The sequence below is a fragment of the Gekko japonicus genome, unplaced genomic scaffold (assembly GCF_001447785.1).
Source record: "Gekko japonicus isolate JY-2015 unplaced genomic scaffold, Gekko_japonicus_V1.1 scaffold362, whole genome shotgun sequence".
NCBI classification, from domain to species: domain Eukaryota; kingdom Metazoa; phylum Chordata; class Lepidosauria; order Squamata; family Gekkonidae; genus Gekko; species Gekko japonicus.
The window spans coordinates 260,061-280,160 of NW_015160220.1; the positions used below are offsets into that span (position 1 = coordinate 260,061).

The 20,100-nt window shown below is 39.4% G+C and overlaps 1 protein-coding gene across 4 annotated transcripts in view; it reads right to left on the minus strand.

The window, feature by feature from the left end:
• LOC107110299 (calcium/calmodulin-dependent protein kinase type II delta chain) overlaps positions 1–20,100 on the minus strand; it is a 196,946-nt gene that overhangs the window by 23,328 nt on the left and 153,518 nt on the right. Inside the window, exons 13-16 of one of the 4 annotated variants that reach the window (XM_015411063.1) lie at positions 16,329–16,366; positions 8,849–8,908; positions 7,093–7,134; positions 3,437–3,485 (exon numbers count right to left, since the gene is read on the minus strand). In XM_015411063.1, the coding sequence (XP_015266549.1) occupies positions 3,437–3,485; positions 7,093–7,134; positions 8,849–8,908; positions 16,329–16,366 (189 nt within the window). The remainder of the gene's footprint in view (positions 1–3,436; positions 3,486–7,092; positions 7,135–8,848; positions 8,909–16,328; positions 16,367–20,100) is intronic. The other 3 variants (XM_015411069.1, XM_015411086.1, XM_015411077.1) reach the window with 3 other exon arrangements.

Sequence of the window (20,100 nt, forward strand, 5' to 3'; positions counted from 1 at the left end):
TCTGAGTTGGTATCCTGCACAGAGTCAGAGATCTGGTGCAGATTTTGGCTCCCCATCTGGTCTAGAGTAATCTCAGAAACTAGAAACAAAGTAAATAGGTTTTCAAGGGACAATACTGTATTTTAAAGTTTGTTATTATGTAGGCTGCTCTGAACTTTCCGAAGAGGTGAGGTATACATTTTAAAATAAATATATTTTAAAATAAATATGCAAAGCCAGTTGCAGTACTGGTTCAACCAGATATCGAAAAGACTTTTCTTTTAACCTATTATGTCAAATTGATGGAAAAATTCCTTTAAAACTAGGGCTACAAGCTAATTGGAGTTATTTAGGGATTCCAGTTCATTTTGTCTTGTGGATCACGGGAGGAAACTCTGTACAAGTTACTGAGAACTCTCCATGCCACACAGGGAACATTTCTAGATTGACAGAAGAGAAATGGGTAGCCATGCGTGCTATCCCTGTGGGGTTCTTTTTTGTGCTCACTGTGTGTTAGATAAAGGATAAACACCATACAATCATATCTAGTGGGCGTTGAATTCATTACGGTAAAGGAAGACAAAAGATTCTATGGCATGCACCACAAAACACTGGCTGAGGCAACCTTTCTGCAGTAAACATATTATCTTGCTTAAAATAAACACAGAGAAAAAGAAGCCAGATTACTTCTATACATTCACATTTCATCTTGAAATCTGAAGTACCAACGAAATGTAATCTTATCTTTTCTTGAGTAATAAAATTTCTGACTTGCATTTAGCAGTGAGTTCAATTGCCTCACATTATCAGATTCTTGATGTAATAACATAAAAGGGCGTTATTGAACAAATGTACAACAAGCTCCATTAATCTGAAAAACAGTTCCTTGCAATACAAAATATAACATCAATGTTGGCATCCACTGAATCTTGTTTCCCACTCTAACATGCTTTTTTTCATGTTCAGAAAGATATTGAAAACTCCAACTTTATTATCTTGTGCAATTTCCCAACATCTGCCCATTTATTGACCGTGGACCAGTTTTCCATGAAACTCTTGTGTTAAGGCTCAAATTACCCACGATGCTCAGTTTCCTTTTCCCAAAAAATATTAAAGCAGAAGAAAATCTTCCTTCACATTGCTAAGCTATTAATTTACTATTTCCCTCATATTCTTAAACTATTTTACTAAGCTGTATCATGAAACAGAACCCAGCAAAAGTAAACACTGATAAGTCCCACTGATTTTATGTGGCATTTCAATATTGTTTTAATTGTATATTTAACTGTTGTACACCGCCCTGAGCCCATTGGGGAGGGCAGTATAGAAATCTAATAAAATAAATAAACAAATAAATAAATACATTGATTGATTTCAGTGAGAAAAGTTCCAACATTTACTTTCCTCTCTTAGGTTAGTGGGACTTGAAAGGGTTTAATTTAGATGGGTCATTTCCTTAGTGAATATGAAAGAGTGTTAAAGCAGAAGGAAAAAGTGGGGAAATTGAAATGAAAAACAGTAAATGCACCAGAAAACCCCAAACCTGGCATCTGAACAGATTTCCCCAAATGCTGTTTATTAATACTGTAATGAAAAGACATGGTTTGAAACAGAAAAATATATATGAGAAGGCGTATATAATTATGACTGCAACATAAAATTACAATTAATTAATATTTTCTATTTCTGCAGTTTTATTTACAGGGCAATGCAACACGTGTTTATTCAGAAGTCCCACTGCATTAAGTGAGGCTTATTGCAAGGTGCTCATGCATAGGGTTGTGATTTTAATTAATTAGAGGCCTGGTTTGGACAATACTCTTCCCCCACATGCAGTTGGAGACCTATACATTTCAGAGTACACAGGTTGGGGCTGGGGGGGCACACCGGAGTGGGCCCTGTGTTAGACATGACCATCAGAGGTGGAGTGAAGAGTCTCCTCAAGTCCTAGTGTTGCGCCTGCTTCAAATCAGGATCATGGTGCGCATAGGAAAGGAGTCTTAGCCAACCATTTCCCCAGTCTGAAACAGTCTTGGAGGGGCACTACTTAGGGGAAACTATATGTTCTCTGGCATAAACATGGGTTTTGGCAAGTAACAGGCCAATGGACCATTGAAGGTCAAGAAACAAACATGGGGGCAGGAGGTAGAAGTCTCTTCTCCATGCATGTCCCAGTCCTGAGACAAAACTGGGCACTACACAAATAAGAATTGAATGGAACCTGCACTCACATTTGATTCACATTTACCTCAGAAATGGGGTAAATAGGGCTGATTCACATGTTATATGCCAGCTCTGAGGGCTGATTCATATGATTCACATGTTCTAGAATTCCATGACTCCAAGGGGTATGTGTTTCTGATTTGAACTGGGACCATGGCATGTGGGAAGAGGGTGCTTAAGTCTTCCTATACCATTTTCCAGACCCAAAACAGGGAGTGCTATTTGCTTACGTGGGGAAACTTATATGTACAGTGCATGTACTTTTCCTCAAAGGAGCAAACAGGAGTTGTTTCAGGTCTGAAAAATAGTACAGCAAGGAAGTTATAAGTACCCTCTCCCTGTTTACCATGATTGTCAATATGGATTGGGCCCATGCATTCTGAGGAGGAATGGAAATCCAGAACATGTATGAATCAGCCCTAATCATACCTCCCTCTTTGTCACTTAGCACATCTGTATCATCTCCAAGCCCACAAGACCTTCATATGTGGGGATATTTCAGTAAAGGGGTGTATGCTTATGATATCCAATGTGAAAAGGTCCAGATCAATTCTCCATGGGTAATGTTTGCTCTGTTCATGCCTATATGCATAGTACACCCAATCTAAGGATTATGGCCATGCATAGACATGCAGGGGCCTTGGATCCAAGTCAGGAGTGCTAGTTAGATGGGGAAGGAATTCATAGCTTTGTTCCTTTGTCATTGATAGAAGAAACATATGATCCAACCCATGACAGACTGCTTACCCAAGTTTCCACTTGAGTTTCAGTAAACAATAAGGCATTAGAATAACATATATCATGGATGATACTAAAAATCAGTCTGATATCACTGTAAATGCTATGGCACAGAATACTTCTTCCTATATACTACAATCCCACATACACACACAGCACGGCTAAACTGGAGGGGTGGGGCCAGTGGCTGATGGTAGGAGGAATACTTGTACAATGGACTGGCCTGCATCAGTTTCTCTCCGCTATTTTTCACCCAGCTACTCTGTTAAAAATGATGAAGGGGAGGGAGTTCTGATGTGCCACCTGGGATCCAGTGATCAAGAGAGAGAGAATGCTGGACCTACTTAACTTTTATGATCACATTTTCCCAAGATCATTCAGAAGCCCTATGTATAAATGTACAAAACACATAAAACATTGACATCAAATAAAAACAGATGTTAGCTGCTGGAATTATACACAATGTTGTGTTTGGAAATCTCTTCTTGAAACATACCTTTTACATCTTCATCTTCAATGGTTGTGTTGGAGCTCTCTGTTGATTCCTGTTGAGAAGTAGAACAGAAATTCATTAATCGATCCCCTATTCTTGGTTTCCTCCTTACAAGATTTACAATTGTTGTACAAATCATGCAAAACCCAGAAGCAGACCGCGTGACTGCAAGGCACACACAAACAATCACAAAGAGTGACTGCTTCTACCTGAAACCAAAGGTCAAGCAGTTCCAAAAGGGAACATTAAAAAAAAATAAATCCCACATATTTCCTGTTGTCCTTTTTTGAACTCCACAGGAATATAATGGAAATATTACTGTAAAAATCGGCTCTCTTAAGCCCTTTGATGATACTTTTTAGACAGATAATGGCAAATTACATTAGCTGGCAACCAGAACAATCCACTATAAACCTGGTAAGTATGCATGGATGAAAAGTCATGCCATGCAGAAATTTGAACATACCTTCAGCCTGATTTTTATTAAATTAGTGAAAGTAAACGCAAATCAGCCCCCACTGATTTTATATGGCTAAAATCCAATCTGTGGTTTCCTATCAATGTATGTTTTGGATCAATTCATTTTGTTTCAGTTTCGAAAATGTATACTTTCAGGGATCCAAGGAACCGTACAACCGAGTGTCTTGTTCCCCTAAGAAGCTCTGGGTTGTATTCCTCAAACTATAGCTATTCTATGCCATCTGACAAAACACTTTCAGAACTGAAATGAGTTTCTGAAGTAGTTTGTGACATGGCATAGCAGTCTTCAGCTCCAAGAAAGGAAGTCAAGACTATCGTGCAGAACTGTACTTTGAATCTTGGCCACTATTTTAATGGTAAATCAGATCAAAGAGACAGCTAGTTATTGGCTACTTAATAAAAGGAAAGACATTTGCTCAGAATGAGGGCTGGTTTTTTTATTTTTCTGCAGATATAGCATTTGCAGCCAATTTACAAATTCAGTGGCTCATCAGGCAGCTATTTTAAGTCACCATCACTGTCAAAAAGGCAAGCATCTCTGATTTCTGTCAGAGGTTTATGCATTACAGATAATGAGAAAATTAGGTTTGTACACCCAGAAGGACACTGTCAAAGCTGATAAAAAGTATAATACTGTATATTCTTCATATGCCTACTAGTTACAAAACAAAGTTCTTTCCCATTAAAAAAATTAGTAGCCAGCAATAATAAGGCAGGCATATCACTTCACTCCATAGACAATAAGGAATAGCTAATAAAAAGGTTGTAAATAGTCACTGGCACTGACCTATGAATTGCCTCTAGATAGGAAAGAGTTATCCAACTCTTTGTTTCCCCTTTCTGGCCACAAATGTTAACACAGGTATGTGTGAAAAAGTAGGCTATAAAGCCCAGTAACATCTATGGGCTTCTTTGCAAGATCTGATCAGTGATTTCAGATGTTCGATTTGGTATAATAAAAGGGCTAACCTAACCTAACCAACACACTTCAACAATGTCCTTTTGTGTTTTCACAAAGCTGAGTCAAATTAAAGTTTTGAAAAGCTTAATGCAATATTGACAATTAAAAAGACAAGATGTATGTGAACCAATGGACAGATCACTAAGCCCATCCCTTACATTCCTCCCTAAACATCAACCTCTTAATCCAAATAGACCATCATGCTCTGTCTGGTGTTAGAACGGTCAAGAGTCGAGCCACATACACAGATGTATCATGCGTCATAGGTTATATAACACACCGTTGAAAATGTTTACGAAGTCCACACATGTACAAGAAGAAATACCGTATGCTAGCTCACGGAAGAAGAAGCCGGCTCCATGGAAGCATTCATTTCTCCCACCATGTTAAAACACATTTTTTTGGTGTGTGTGTGGAAATAATGGAACTTAACAGCAATTTCCCTAACAAGTGATTTTCTTGTCTAGGTTATGTTTTGGTTTTAAGGCGCAAGGGACAGTTATATATCAATTTGCCACTAATTTACCAATGCAGTCATGCCAAAGAGTCATTCTGTTTCATTTCCTTTGGTTTTGCTACTTTCCAGTCAAAAATCCGATGCTAGTGAAAAAATGTAGGCTGTCAACTGCTTCTTAGCGCAATGTGAAAGGCAAAACATGATTCACAAGCATACAGCAGCAAAGTAAATGTCACAATCTACTTTATGTATAAATAGAGACTATAAGTATGGAATGAATATGGAATATGAATGGGAGATGTAAAAGCAATACAACCCAAGATACATGCTTGAGAAAAGCCAGTGACCTTATGCTGCTGCTCACACACAATCTAGACACACAATAGGGTGTTGTCACAAATAAAATTATATGAGATCAATCAGACAAGGATACTAATGTCTGAGCACACAGAGACATTTTCTTTGATTAGTGGATTATGAAGCACTAATTATACTATTCCCCAGTCCAGGAACAGGCAACTTGTTCAGCACTGAAAACTACATTAGAAATTGTATCAACAATGACAAATTTAACTCTGCAAGAAGCTAGAAGATGTTTTTGTTTTGTAAATGAAAGCTGCAGTTCCCAAGAGTCTTGCAAGAATGAACAGGTAGCATCTCAACCATTGCAAGTTCCCCTCGTCTGGCTTAGCTCATTTCCAAGACCATGCAAGGGTGAAGGGGGGGGATCTACAATGCAATAAAAATGTGGCTAAAATGCATTACACAACACTCATGAAATCCAAAGATCATATTTGCTACCCCAAATACGAGCAGCTGAGTGATGTTCTCAAAGAAGGCTCAATTTCCTTACAGAAATCAAGTGACAAAAAAGGGGTGGGGAGCTTCTGGTCCATAGGTCAGTAAGGTTCTCCCTTCCATGGAGCCCTTTACAAAGCTCATGGACCATGCTGTTTTTGTCGGGCCCCATATATTTCTCCCAATGGGTCCCATAATCTAGATGTGGATATTTAGCAATTAGGCCTTCCCAGGAAGGAGAAGACAAGCCTCAGTTAAAGACGCTCAGTATTTTCATTGCCAATAGCTGACCTGTCCATTCTTCACTCATTGCAAAAATCTTATGCAGAAAATGGGTGGGGAGAGCACACAGTAACATGAATGGGTGTTTGAAAGAGAGGAGGTGTGTCCTTGTAAGATGTGTTTGGCTGTTAAAGTAAGTAAATGGGTATGTACATGAGCTAGTATGGAGACACCTTATACTAATCTGGGTGCCGCTCACAGTTCAACTTAAAATCTGAAATATGTGCCAGACAAAAACAAAACCAAGGTCCCACCTCTCTTTTACAACAAAGAATGAACATGCTGAGAAACACAAGATGGAACTAATTTCCGGTAGTGCCTTTCTTGAATTTCTGCAAATGGACAGCCTTAACATAAGTTCAGCATCTGAAGTCAACCTTCTTTTTCTCCTTAAGAATGTTAGGTATCAGGTCAGAAGCCAGAGATGAACACCAGTACCAGAGAATGACTCCTGCCAGAACGTATAAGCCCTTGACTTCAACTGACCTCTGCTACAGCAGAGGGAACTTGGAAAGTGTGCAAAAAAGTCTCTACAGAAGGAAGTCCCTTAATGAGTGAATCCCCTGGTGAAGTTCTGCATAATAAGCACACAGGGTCTTGGAATAGTGAATGGGATGTGGAATTTAAAAGAAAAGAACAGAGGTTTGTTTGTTTGTTTGTTTTTGTTTTTAATCTGTATACCTTATTTCCATCAGGATTGTGGATTACGGTAGTTTGGGGCTCCTGAGTGAGAACAAAATAGAGAGAGAAGGGGGGGGGGAACAGTTCTGGGTAAACAGTTTTCTCATTACTGAGAGGGAGAACAAGAAGAGCCAGATGACAAGTGCTAAGCACTGACAAAAGCTAAAACAATGTTAGCTGGTGCCAGAGGATGAAACTGGGAAGCCAGCAAGGGAGATCGCTATAACTACTGCAGCAGCATGCAAGACCTTATTCATGATTCACACATACACACGCAGGGCTTTGAAGCTCTGGAGATCAAAAGAGGCATTCACTGTTTCCCAGTGTCCTTTATCAAACTGCTGGCTACTTTTCTTTCTAAATGGACTCCCACCCCTTGCTTTTTAGATCATAGCTTTTACAGAAAACATGGTAATCACTTGACTAAGGCAACAGGATGCACTCTAGATACAAAAAAGGGACCCCGCCAAGCTTAGCAGGGTCAGGGGAAGAAAAAAGCCAAAACTAAACAGACAACACCAGAGGCATGTGGAAGTATCCGTTTATGATCCACTTTGTACCACAGAGATTAATGAAAACTCCTAAAGGGTAACAATGGAAGATGGCACTATTTCGGCATTTTAATCCACCCTTCCATCAACAAAAATCTGTACATTTCCACACTGCCAGTGAAAGTAAAAGCACACTGAAGGACGAGCTGTATCCTGGGGAGACACAAACAGGAAGATGTATGCACACAGTAATGGCATGCGTGGGGGGGAAATAAAGGCAGTCTGAATTAAAAAAAAAAATCAACAAAAATATTGCAAGGCTTGGTGGCACCCAAGCACATTTTGTCATTTAAGGACATGTTTGGGAAGAAGAAGGCTTCATAATTCATGCAAAGGCATTAGGGAGAATACCTGACAGAAGGATCTTTCAAGCCAGTGCTTTTTAAAGCACTTGGCTATGGGAACTTCAGTCATACAACTGAGGACACGTTTTGTTCTCCAGTACCTTACATCTAAAAAGACAGTTCTTCAACACTATTTGTCAAAACACAGGATATGGGATGCCCCTTAAAATTTTTAGTAATTAAGTGGCAGGATTTATTTTTAAACTTCTTCCACAGCCCTGAGAAATGGGAATAAGTAAAAAAAAAAGCAACATTATGATGTATAAATAGCCTGACTCATTAACCATAAATTCCCTGTAGTCGATTATGGCATAATCACACCTGTATATTAGAAGGGTAGCCATAGTTCATAACAAGCCTTAGGACTAGATGCCTCTTGATCTCAGTTAAGTAGAGTCTTGCAAAATCCTGCTGGGCTTTCTGAGAAAGCGGGGACAGAAAAGTAGAATAAGGTCTATTAGGTTGTTGCCTAGCAATAATCTTGTTAGCTCTCCTTGATTCTGACATTCATATATATGATTTCTTTAAAATCAGCATTTTATAAATTCTGAAACAATCATCAGGCGAAGAGCTAAGGGCAACAGAAAAAGCGCAATCTACTCAATTTCTGACATACAGCATGCAATAAAGTCTAGCTACGGCTACCAATGCTACTGCACAATGACATCCATTTATCATGTCACACTGGCTAACTAGAAACACACACTTTCCACAATGAGCTGCCTCTTAAATATGCAGTCCCTCATTTCTCAAGGAACAGAGGGGAAAAGCTTCAAAGTTTCGGAAAGCAAACAAAGTAAAAGAGAGAAAAACCAGAAATGGAACTCAAAAGGTAAGTTATAGGAAAAAATCCAGGTATACCAGCGCCGGGGTAGGAATATTTTCTTTGGGGCTGGTTACCACGTTGGTTTTGTTGTTTATCTGTAGGTATGCAGAAAATAGAAACAGACAAGCCTTAGACCTCTCAGCGTATAATCATATCTATACCTCCCTATATAGAACATCTATATACAGATATAGATATGGAAATAAAGACTTACAGAGGAATGAAGTCATAAAACTCAAAAGGAACAATGGCAACAGATTTGGTACAGAACTATAGCAGCTTCTCCCAAGGCAGTTCAGAAATGCTCTAGGAGGTGCTGTATAGCCTGTGCATGGTTTTCACTAAGAGATTCTTTAAAAGTAGCTCAAAACCAAGAAACGGACAGTTAATGCAGAGTTGAGAGGGAAAAGGCCTACATTCCCAGAGACCCAATGGCCATCTCCCCTATTTGCATGTGACACTATGAAATCAAATGCATCTCTTTGGGTTTTATGTGGAAGCCAACTGCACTGGAGATTCATATATTCATTATAGTCATACGAATCTCAAGCTGCTGCCATGGCTACAGCAAAGTGACACCTTGCTAGCTGGGAAATGAACCCTGAACCTACCCAAATCACATTTATACAGAAATGCTTATAGTATTTCAGATCCAGCATATCCATTTCATTATGTCATAAGAAATGTCTTCTGTAGTCTGCAGCACAGGCAGGATATTGATGTTAAAGAATCAATAAAACAGCTGTTTCAAAAATACCCTCAATTTTCCACTTCAGGGATGAATCTTACAGCATGACACAATACATTTCTCTGTCTCGGAGCACAGCCAAAATCCTACCTCAATCAGACCAATGTCTCTATAGCTTAAAACCAAACAATTCTAGCACCTTGTTGTGGGGTTAAATCTGATGTCCTTTTAAAAATCAATGCAAAACAATGGATACGTTCCTAAACTACAATTTTAGGTAGAATGCAAATTAGGTAAGTATGGGCTATGATACTTATATTTTTTCAAAGAACATTTTATATTTTGTGAAGAGTACATATTAGTGTGAGAGATACTTCCTTAAACTGACTGCAGCTTTTGGATAAAATATCATCTCACAGTCTAACATGTTGAACTAAATAAGAACTGTGCTATGAAAATAATAATTAAGCTGTGTTCTTTAAAAAAAAATCAAGATTTCACTTCTAATACCTGTTTCTAAAATTTCCCCAAACATATACATTTCACATGTAAAGGTAGTGAGCAAAGATACTTATGGAATCTTTTTTAAAAATATCAATACCAAATTTAGCTGTCACTAAAAACTGCTTTTTGATGGGGGGGAAACCTACATTGCTTTTACCAGTTCCAAACATAACAGGTAAAATACTTGAGTTGCATATAAAGTAGATGGAAAGTTGTGCTGACCAAGAAGGTAAAAGCATTACGTACAGAAAATAAAAAACAAACCCAAAAATGGAGATAGAAACTTCCTGTAGGTGACTGTAAAAACCAAACTCCAGTATAACATACAAGAAAATGAAAGAAAATAATTTATTCATTCATTTTGCCAATAAATAAATAAATTTAACTTCTAGCATGGACTTCCATTTATCATATTAAATGATCCTCATTAAAAACCACTGAAGCCCTGAAGAGAGGTGAATGAGTCAAAGACTGGCAGTAATTGTTTGAACACACAATTTTGAGTCACAGTACTAAAATCCGAATGTGTATTGTGAGTGTTGAAGGTTGCTCATGGAAATCTCAAGTCAGCTTTAGGCAATCAGATGTTATCAGCTTTGATTACTCCTACACAAAATGTTAACTATGTGCCTTGAAGAATTTTTGTAAGGATTAAGTATAGCAAATATCATTCCCGCTGAGACAAAGTACCATGCTGGAGGTTTCTTCGTCTCATACTTCATTATCACCCTAAATACTATCAGCATCAATCAGCACTTAGGTTTTGTATACCATTAGTGATCCTTACAACTGCCCAGTGGTCTGTATAATCACCTTGTAGCCTAGGCCAGTATCATGACTCTCATTTATTATTTTGCTTCAAATGAGAACAAGATTTAATGCACATAAAACGGGAGGTTTCGCGAATGCGTTTAAAGGACAACAATAAAAACAAACGGGTTCTGAAACATGGTGGTAATGGTCTTCCCAGTAATATGGAAACATTCTAGTACAAAATAAATTTCAGGACTCCAGGCAACACTAGGAAATAAATTGTGTCATATTTGGGTACTTGCTAATACAATTTCATCCAACACTCACAGTACTACGCAATACGCATTAATGATGAAGAGGTCTGACAAAGAGTCAGTGTAGTGTAGTGTTTCAAGTGCTGGATCAGGATTGAGCAAATCCCATTCAAATAGCTGCATGTCATGAAAAACTCACTGGAAGATCCTGAGCTAGTCATTCCCTCTTGGCCTAACAGGGACAAAATGGAGGCGGCAAGAACCATATAGACCACCCTGAGCTCCTTGGCAGAAAAGAGGGATTAAAATATGCTAAATAATAATTTTTAAAACTCACCAATGTACTCTATGTCATGTATACAGGGACACATTCACATTCATAAATACTCTGAATAATTCTCCAAAGCACATTTTCAAAGTCACTGATTTTCTTCAGGGGCATCCCAACTTCCTTCAATAAATCATTTATTGTTCTTACTGAATACTGGCTAGGATAGATGAGGAATTACAAAAAGAGTACATGAAGGAGGGGGGAATGCACCATTTTTTTAACTTTCTCCGCGTAACAATAAAAATGGCTTACTCTCTCAAGTCAAAACTAGACCCCTGACACAACCCCTCCAAACTTAAGTTTAATACAATTTGATCTTCCACAAAAGCGGCATTCCAAAAACAGAAGAAAAAGAAGATGATGACACACAGAAGGAAAAGTTATGAAATATGGAAAAACTGATCAGGAATAAAATATTATTCAAGTAACTATTATTGCTGGAAGGACACCTCTTCAACAGCAGTCGGAGTCAAAACCTTCATTTATGCATCCCTGGCACAGAGCTGGTACCTGAAGGTGACCCAAGCCTTGGCATAGCTTTCACCATAAATATACAGGAAATCCCCTCACGTACACATAGACACAATAGTGCCTTCTCTACTGATGAAAGAGTCTTCCAGATACTTAGACACAGAAAGAGTGAAACACATTAGCTGCTTTCAGAATTAAGTTCTTTTCAGCAGGGAGAATAGTGCATGCCAGGGTAGTTCTAAGATTTAAACAACAACAACAACCCCACTTTGCAAATATATACAACATCTTAAGGCATACCGATAGGGGAATCTGAGTTCACACAAAAATCACCATTGTGATCTTGAAACAGTTGGGTGCCTCTATTTTTGAGAAAAAGAAACTTTTAACAGCAATATGAATGCCCACACATGGACAGACTAGAGGAAGCAACTACACAGAATTATTTCTCCCCAAAAGGATTAACAGTTGTATCAAATTATTAAAAAGGCATTTTTTTAAAACCCTTCCTGTTTACTTATTGGCCACAGTTCACTTCCTACTCAAGCCAATGGGGTTGCAAAACTTTCACTGATTTTAATGTAGGTGGATGGTAGCTTCTGTATGTTCAGAATTTTAAAACATGAATCCAAAAAACTTTGTAAATGGAACAGTTTTTTACAGAGTCAGGCACAATTCAGAGTTTGCTATTCACCAATATAACATTTCTTCCACCTACAAAGGAATGCCTGCCGACTGAGAACTTTATTTCTACCTTGGATGAGGACATCTATTTGGCCACAGTCAGATGAAGAAGGCTGAGTTGGTCAGTTGAACTGATGCAAAAGAGCAATTCTTACATTCTTCTTTCTACTCCATATAGTTAGGGAGGATGGGGCTTTATGCTGACCTTCAGCCATTTCTCCAAGACCAAAATCAATATCATTAAAAGCAGAAGATGATGACTGGTTGGCGGGGACAAAATGTTGAGGCTGAATGATGGCAAAGTGTACTAGGTTTCTAAACATATGATGAAGACAATTTGTTGGGCAAACTGGCAATTAGGATTTGTGTTAGGCTTGTTCACCTAGCCAGATGTAAACCCAACTGGTATTTATTTTCATGTACCTTTGCCTTGACTTTGTTTGCTTACAATGGGTTTGATCCAGCCAGCTTTTTCACTCAATCTTACTCTGTTCCTTTTCTTACTACACCCCAGTCCCAGATGACTTTTGTCCAGGCAGGTACCATGGTCCCCAGCATAGCCATTTTGGTGGTCAAAAGGACTCCTTCCTCCCCTTTCAGCAGTAGAAAAGCTGGTTGGATTCAACCCATTTTTTCTCCATGCTGGTCAAGGGGAGACTTAAATGGGCATAATGTGCATTTTACAGTTTTTGTAAGGACTTTGTGCGATGGTTCGGGCTGGCATAGTGATAGCTGAATACCAGTGAATGTGGATCTCTGGTCCTAACAATGAACCACTAAGGGTGCATTCAAATGTCACATCAAGCCAAGATCAAGCCCAAATATACAGTCCCAGGCTTGCTGCCTTGCTTGCCCTAGCTGCCTAGCTCCTCCTCCTTTCCCCCCTTTACCCATGCCATATGAATGTAGGCAAACAGCTTAAGCAAAGTTGTTTTCTCACCACAAGCTAGGATTCCAAATTTGGATTAAATTCTGGTTTAGAACCAGTTTGCCAGGGTTGTGATGTTTAGCTGTGGTTAAGTCACATACATTCATACATCATGAGTACCTAGTTAGTTTTACACCAGGATTTCTGTGCAAGAAGGGAGGACAGAAGGCACAAGGATGGGAAAAAGTTTGTTCACATTTAGGTTTAATGTCAGTTTAGCTTCATGTCTGAATGTAGCATTAGAGAACTACTATCCCACAACAGAAATACATAGCTAGAAAGAAGACACTCAGCAGTCACATGAAAGTGCTTGTACTCTTTAAATGGTGAAATAAAACCTAATTCCTTGAACACCTTTCAGATCAAGGTATTCAGGAGGAGTATAATTTTGTGTTTGTGTGTAAACAGATCAAATTTTCTGTTATTACTGTTTGTTAAAAATACTGCACCATATGTATCTGAACAAATTATCTAGTGACTATTCAAGTAGAAATAGCTTTCCATACTCTTGTAAACTCCTCTAAGTACATTTGAAGAAGCCATGTAACTACATTTGATTTTTTAAAATCTCAACTAATTTTAATATACAAAGATTATTGCAAACATATGAAAGGTTTTCTATTAAGAATGTTACTGTATTAAAATAGTTGCACTGGCCAACATTATGTCTGCTTTGCACCAGTATATGTACAGGATGACCTTGCTTCAGAATAATGCCAACCATTAATTCAGGATGTCACATAACGCTTATTGGGTACAGAAGCCTGCATTTTAAAAGCCTTGCAGCTTCCATCGTTATGTTAACAGATCTGAACGCAACTATTTCATCTCTACGTGTGAACGTTTCATAGGAGGAAAAATCGGGCAGATAAAGATCCTCACCATCATCTGAACACTCGAACTGGACTTCCTTTTCTGAATTGACCAGTCAGAAAGAAAGGAAAAGAAGAAAATGTGACTGGTTGGATTTGAAGTATTAATGCATGGAGAACAGTAATGTTTGTTTTTAAAGGGCTAAGATGCAGGAAGGAGGAATTATGGGATGGGAGTTCGCTCTTCTACATGAGAATGGTGAAAACAAATAGTTTGGACACTGGTAAAAAAACACATTTCCCACCCACACACTCAGATAACTACTTGAAAACACATTAGACAGTCCTGAACACCAGGCATAGCAGATTCCAATGAACATAGTACTAGCAAAGTTCTGACAACATCAATTTGAACAGAGACGATTACAGACCTGCAAGAGAAAATGGCACTGAACAAAACAAACTGTAACTGAATTGGAACACATATTGGATATGTTAAGAGATCTACTGAAATCACCCAGTAATGAACAGTAAAGGTAAAGGTAAAGATTCCCTTGCTCGAAAGCCAGTCGAGTCCGACTCTAGGGTTGCGGTGCTCATCTCCGTTTCAAAGCCGAAGAGCCAGCACTGTCCGAAGATGTTTCCGTGGTCATGTGGCCGGCATGACTAAACACCAAGGCGCACAGAACGCTGTTACCTTCCCACCGAAGTGGTACCTATTTATCTACTTGCAATTCTTGCTTTCGAACTGCTAGGTTGGCAGGAGCTGGAACTAGAGACGGGAGCTCACTCTGTCATGCGGCAACTCGGGTCTTGAACTGCTGAACTACTGACCTTCCATAGCCTGCAGTTCAGCGTCTTAACCACTTGAGCCACCGCAGCTTAAGAACAGTATCAGCAACCAAATAAATAAATTCACTTTGGACAGCACTCAAATAAACAGAGTCTTGTTCTGATTTAGGATTAGGAGGGCACCTCTGGGTTGGGAAATACCTGAGATTTTGGGAGTGAAGCCTGAGGAGGGTGGGGTTGGGGGGGGAAGGGACCTCAGCAGGGTACAGTGCCACAGAGTCCACCCACCAAAGCAGCCGTTTTCTCCAGGGGAAGTGATCTTGGTCACCTGGAGATCAACTGTAATAGTGGGAGATCTCCAGGTGCCACCTGGAGGTTGGCAACTCTACTTAGGGGATAAACGGAGAAAGGGATAGGATGTAAGCACTACTCTCCCTCGTTGTGTCAAGTAATATACTGTGATGTGTGTCAGGTCCATGGGAGAATCACATTGCCTCTGGAGGAAGGACTGTGGCCTATATTGGCTGGACACAGGTTGCTAGGATGCTTCCCCATTAAATGTGCAAATACCGTACACATTAACAAGTCAAGGACAAAAATACTGCTATTTAGGTACTTAAAGTAAATATTTTTTTAAGTTGCAAGGTTAAAAGCTGCAATCAAGGAGAGAGTCCACTGAAATCTAGCAAAACAGAAGAAAAAATAAGTTACATTTTCTAATTACAGCTGAGATGGTTTATTTTATCTTCTAAATACTTTGGTTGTGATGGGGAGAAATATGGCATTTCTTTCAGCGATAAATTGCACTGTTCCTTAGCTGTTTTTCAAAATGTTTCTCTTGAACATTAGTTTGTGAAGCATCTCTTCTCCTATGGAATCTGGGGGCATAAGTTTAGGAAATCTAAATCATCTAGGCAAATCTCTTACCTACATCTCTTATTCAGTCTGAGTTTATTAGCTGAGATCATACACTCATTGAATTCTGCCAAAATAACCAACTACTTCTGGCAGAACGAAGCTCAACAGCAGCCACACCCTGTGGTTACCATCTGACATTCCACCAATTCAAATGGAATGTCAAATACACAAGTTGGCTGCCATTTCAAAATGGCCGCACCACAGTCACCTGCAAAGGGGTCAGTTTATTCAAGCATATATGCACACATATATATTTTAAAAACATAATGAAGAAGAGAACTCATTATTTCAGCGCCAAAGTAAAGAGAATTTAAAAGGTCACGTGGTAATGAAAAGTGAATAAGACATATTGTTTGGTGTCCCCAGAATATGTAGCTTACCTTCACTCCATCCGGTTTCTTCAGTAAACTCTTGGCTGCTATAAATTGAAAGGAAAGAAACACGTCAATTGGTATAATCCAGCAAAGATTGTATAAGAAAGGCAGCCTTTTATTTTCTAATCCTGACACTTTGTGTTTATTGCCTACCCAGGGGTCAGTTTCATGTTTAAGACATTGTACTTTATCATATCCTTAAGTTGTCCTTTAGTAGCTAGCAGTTCTGATTTTTTTTAAACCTTTGCTTCTAGCTGTATGCAGCTGTATTAGTACAAGCTATATGGTACAATGCAGAGTATTAACCACTATATGATCATGGCCTGTAAAAGGTATGTGTCCCAAAGCATGTATCTGTATTAAATACATGAGTATAATGGCAGTCAGGTTTTACCACCATCAATATTAAACCTCCATTTTGCATACTATTGGCTTGAAGACTTATTCCATGTTATTTATCTGACCATGCACTTACTTGTGCACGTAAAGATCCAGGAAAATGCAAACACTACTTTGGAAGACTGTTTACTTCCCAGGTACAAATATAAAGAATAATTCATTATTGGCACATTAAATCAAAATTTATACATTAAATAATCTGCCGGTAGCAGTGCCTGGGGCACCAGCATATCACCCTGTTGCAGATGTGGTATGCCTTAGACTGTAATGGCTAAGAAGTTACTATGAAAATATAGTCTGAACAAAAAAGGAATAAATTTTAAGCTGCTCACTTGTTTATAACAACAATGATGCTACTTACTATATAGTAATGGAATATGGGGGAGCAGAGTCCAACAACTCAGCATTTGAGTAAGTGTACTGATTATGTATTAAAAAACCAGCTTTCTGATCTTATATGTAATGTCTGCAGTTTGTCATATTATGGATGTGGAGTTTGACAGATTATGTCAGCCCATATAATAAAGTGAAGTGAAGTCAATATACATTCCTTCTTAAGTCTGGAATATTTGAAGTTGTGACTGGATATAATCAGGCACCGTTTTCTGGCCTTCTCACAATTTGAAGGATCTCATCCAAACAAATATAGGTGCACATAAATGTCACTAAAAATATTTTATATTCATAACTACTACAAATTCCACAAGGAACCGCAAGGTAGGAGAAGGAACAAACAACTGAGAAACCTCCCCAGCCAAGCTCTTAGGGACTTGACCATGCTAATTTCTTTGTCCCCTTTTGTATTTCTCCTATTTAAATTTTTCTCAGCTGTCCTCTATATTCCATGCCTTCAGAAGCTTGCTCCCATGAAATCATTTTGGGGGTAGCCAGCTGCTTAATTTAAAAAGTCACACACACCCCTTGCATACCTGGAGAGTTCACTAAATATGCAGAAACCATTATTTATATGTTGGTAGACTGGTTTTACTGCATTCAAAATTAGTCCAAGATACCTTTACTATTAGATAGTATTACTAATTATTAAAGTCTGGATTCTGAATTCTTCTTGTTTCAGTTTTAAATCTGTGCAGTTTGTCTTCTCATACTAGCTAGTCATATTAGATCTTGCTTGTTTTCTGGTTGACTTTTATGTTTGACTTTTCTTTTTATTGTTTTAGTTTGTTGTATACTTTTCTGGATGAGGGTAGGTCAAGCTGGGGCACACATATTTTAAAAAAGCAAACTGTATTAAGGCACTATTCAGATTAATGGTATATACATGGAATTGTACCCAGCAATTTTCAGCCAGTGAAAGATAACTGTAACTCAAATAATAAGTCTACCCATTTAAAGGAGTACCTTAGGCCCACTGATTTCAACAGGACTTCAGCTAATATCCATTGACATGGACTTCAGACTAAATTCTACTGAGCAAAGTGGCTCCCCCCCCCAAGAAATCGCATAAATGACCATGTATAAGTTGTGAATGATGTTTACTAGATGGCACTCAAGTATTTTTGAGATGCCCAGTATCCTTTATATTGACATCAATATGTATCTTTCATTTTTATGACCCTGGTTTTGGGCATACACATGATATATGCCACCTGAAGGTGAGTGTACAAGGTCTTTATAATTCACTAGCAGTAAAACCCGTTGTGAAAGCAATACAACGAGATCTAGAAAGAGGCTCTGGGGCAGTGCTCTGGCTTTGGGCAAACAGTGTTAATTTGCTGTGGTGACCTCAGCAGGGTATAATGACAGAGTCCACTGTTATCTCCAGAGGAACTGATCTCTGCTACCTGAAGAGCAGTTGTAATTGTGAGTGATCTGTAGCCCTCACCTGGAGATTGGCAACAATTGTTACCCAGGACAAAATGGCTGGTTTGGAGGGTGTAGTCTATGGCATTCTACCTGTCTGAGGTCCCACCCCTCTGCAAACCCCACCCTCTCCAGGCTCCACCCCTCAAATCCCTAGGAATTTGTCAGCATGTAGTTGGCAACCCCATCTCCTTCCCAGCTAACCATGAACCTACCATTATCTGCCCCTCTGACTTCAGCTGACTTCTGCCCTCCCTTCTGCAGAGCAGTTGCAATTCTGAGTGCTCTCCAGCCCTCACCTGGAGATTGGCAACAATGGTTCCCTATGTGGGACTGACTGGTTTGGAGGGTGGAGTCTATGGCAGTGTACCTGTCTGAGGTCCCACCCCTCCTCAAACCTCACCCTCTTCAGGCTCCATCCCTCAAATCTCCAGGAATTTCCCATCTGGAGTTGGCAACCCTATCAGGACTGGCCCCAATGTGTTTTCTCCCAAAGGCCAAAGTAGGTGACAGGACCAAGCGGGGGGGGGGAGACTCAGCAGGTATAATGTCATAGGGTCTACCCTTCAAAGCATCCATTTTCTCCAGGGGAACTGATCTCTGTCATCTGGAGATCAATTGTAACAGTGGGAGATCTCCAGGTCCCACCTGGAGATTGGCAACCCTAGGGGAAAGTCAGCTGCACAGCAGGGGGTTGAAGAGAATGGTTTGATGGCTGCTGGGCCAAGATTGGCAACAATAGTTCCCCAGGAGCTCCATCGTAAATGCACCAAACAGCCTCTGCCTAGGGAAAGGGCAGCTGACATCATTCTCCTCTCCCCTATGAGGTATGTTATGCAACTGAAAATCCCAACTGCCTTGCGGGGGAGGGGGGGAGTTTGAGGTGTGGAATGGAGTGAAGTCCAATCAGCTTCCATATGCAAATGACCTCGGAACGCTGGGCGGGACTGCACAAAGCAGCCAGTCAACCCAGCCAGTGTCTTCTGAGTGGCAGTTCTTCCGGCCAAACACTAAAGGCGGGCATTTTAGAATTTTGGTGCCCACTACTTAATTATAATAAGGGAGAGATAAGAACTTAAGAAGAGCCCTGCTGGATCAGACCAATGGTCCATCTAGTTCAGCATCCTGTCTTACACAGTGGCCAACCAGTTCTTCTGGAGGGCCAATAATATGGCATAAAGGCCAAGGCCTTCCCCTGATGGTGCCTCCTGGTTCTGGGATTCAGAGGTTTAGTGCCTCTGAATGTGGAGGTTCTCCTCAGTCACCATGGCTGCTAGCCGTTGATACACTTATCCTCCATGAATCTACCTAATCCCCTTTTAAAGCTGTTTATTTTTGTGGCCATCACTACATCCTCTGGCAGTGAATTCCGTATTTTAATCACTCTCTGTGTAAAGTAGCTTTTTAGTTTTAGTTTTCCCTTTTGTCCTAAGGACAACTAATATTTTTAGAATAAGTATTGTTAAATTTTGCATGCTCTTGTAGTCATGGATGCTGTTGTATTGTACACTAAACATTTACCATAATAATAATGTTCCTACATTTGAGTAGGTGTGAA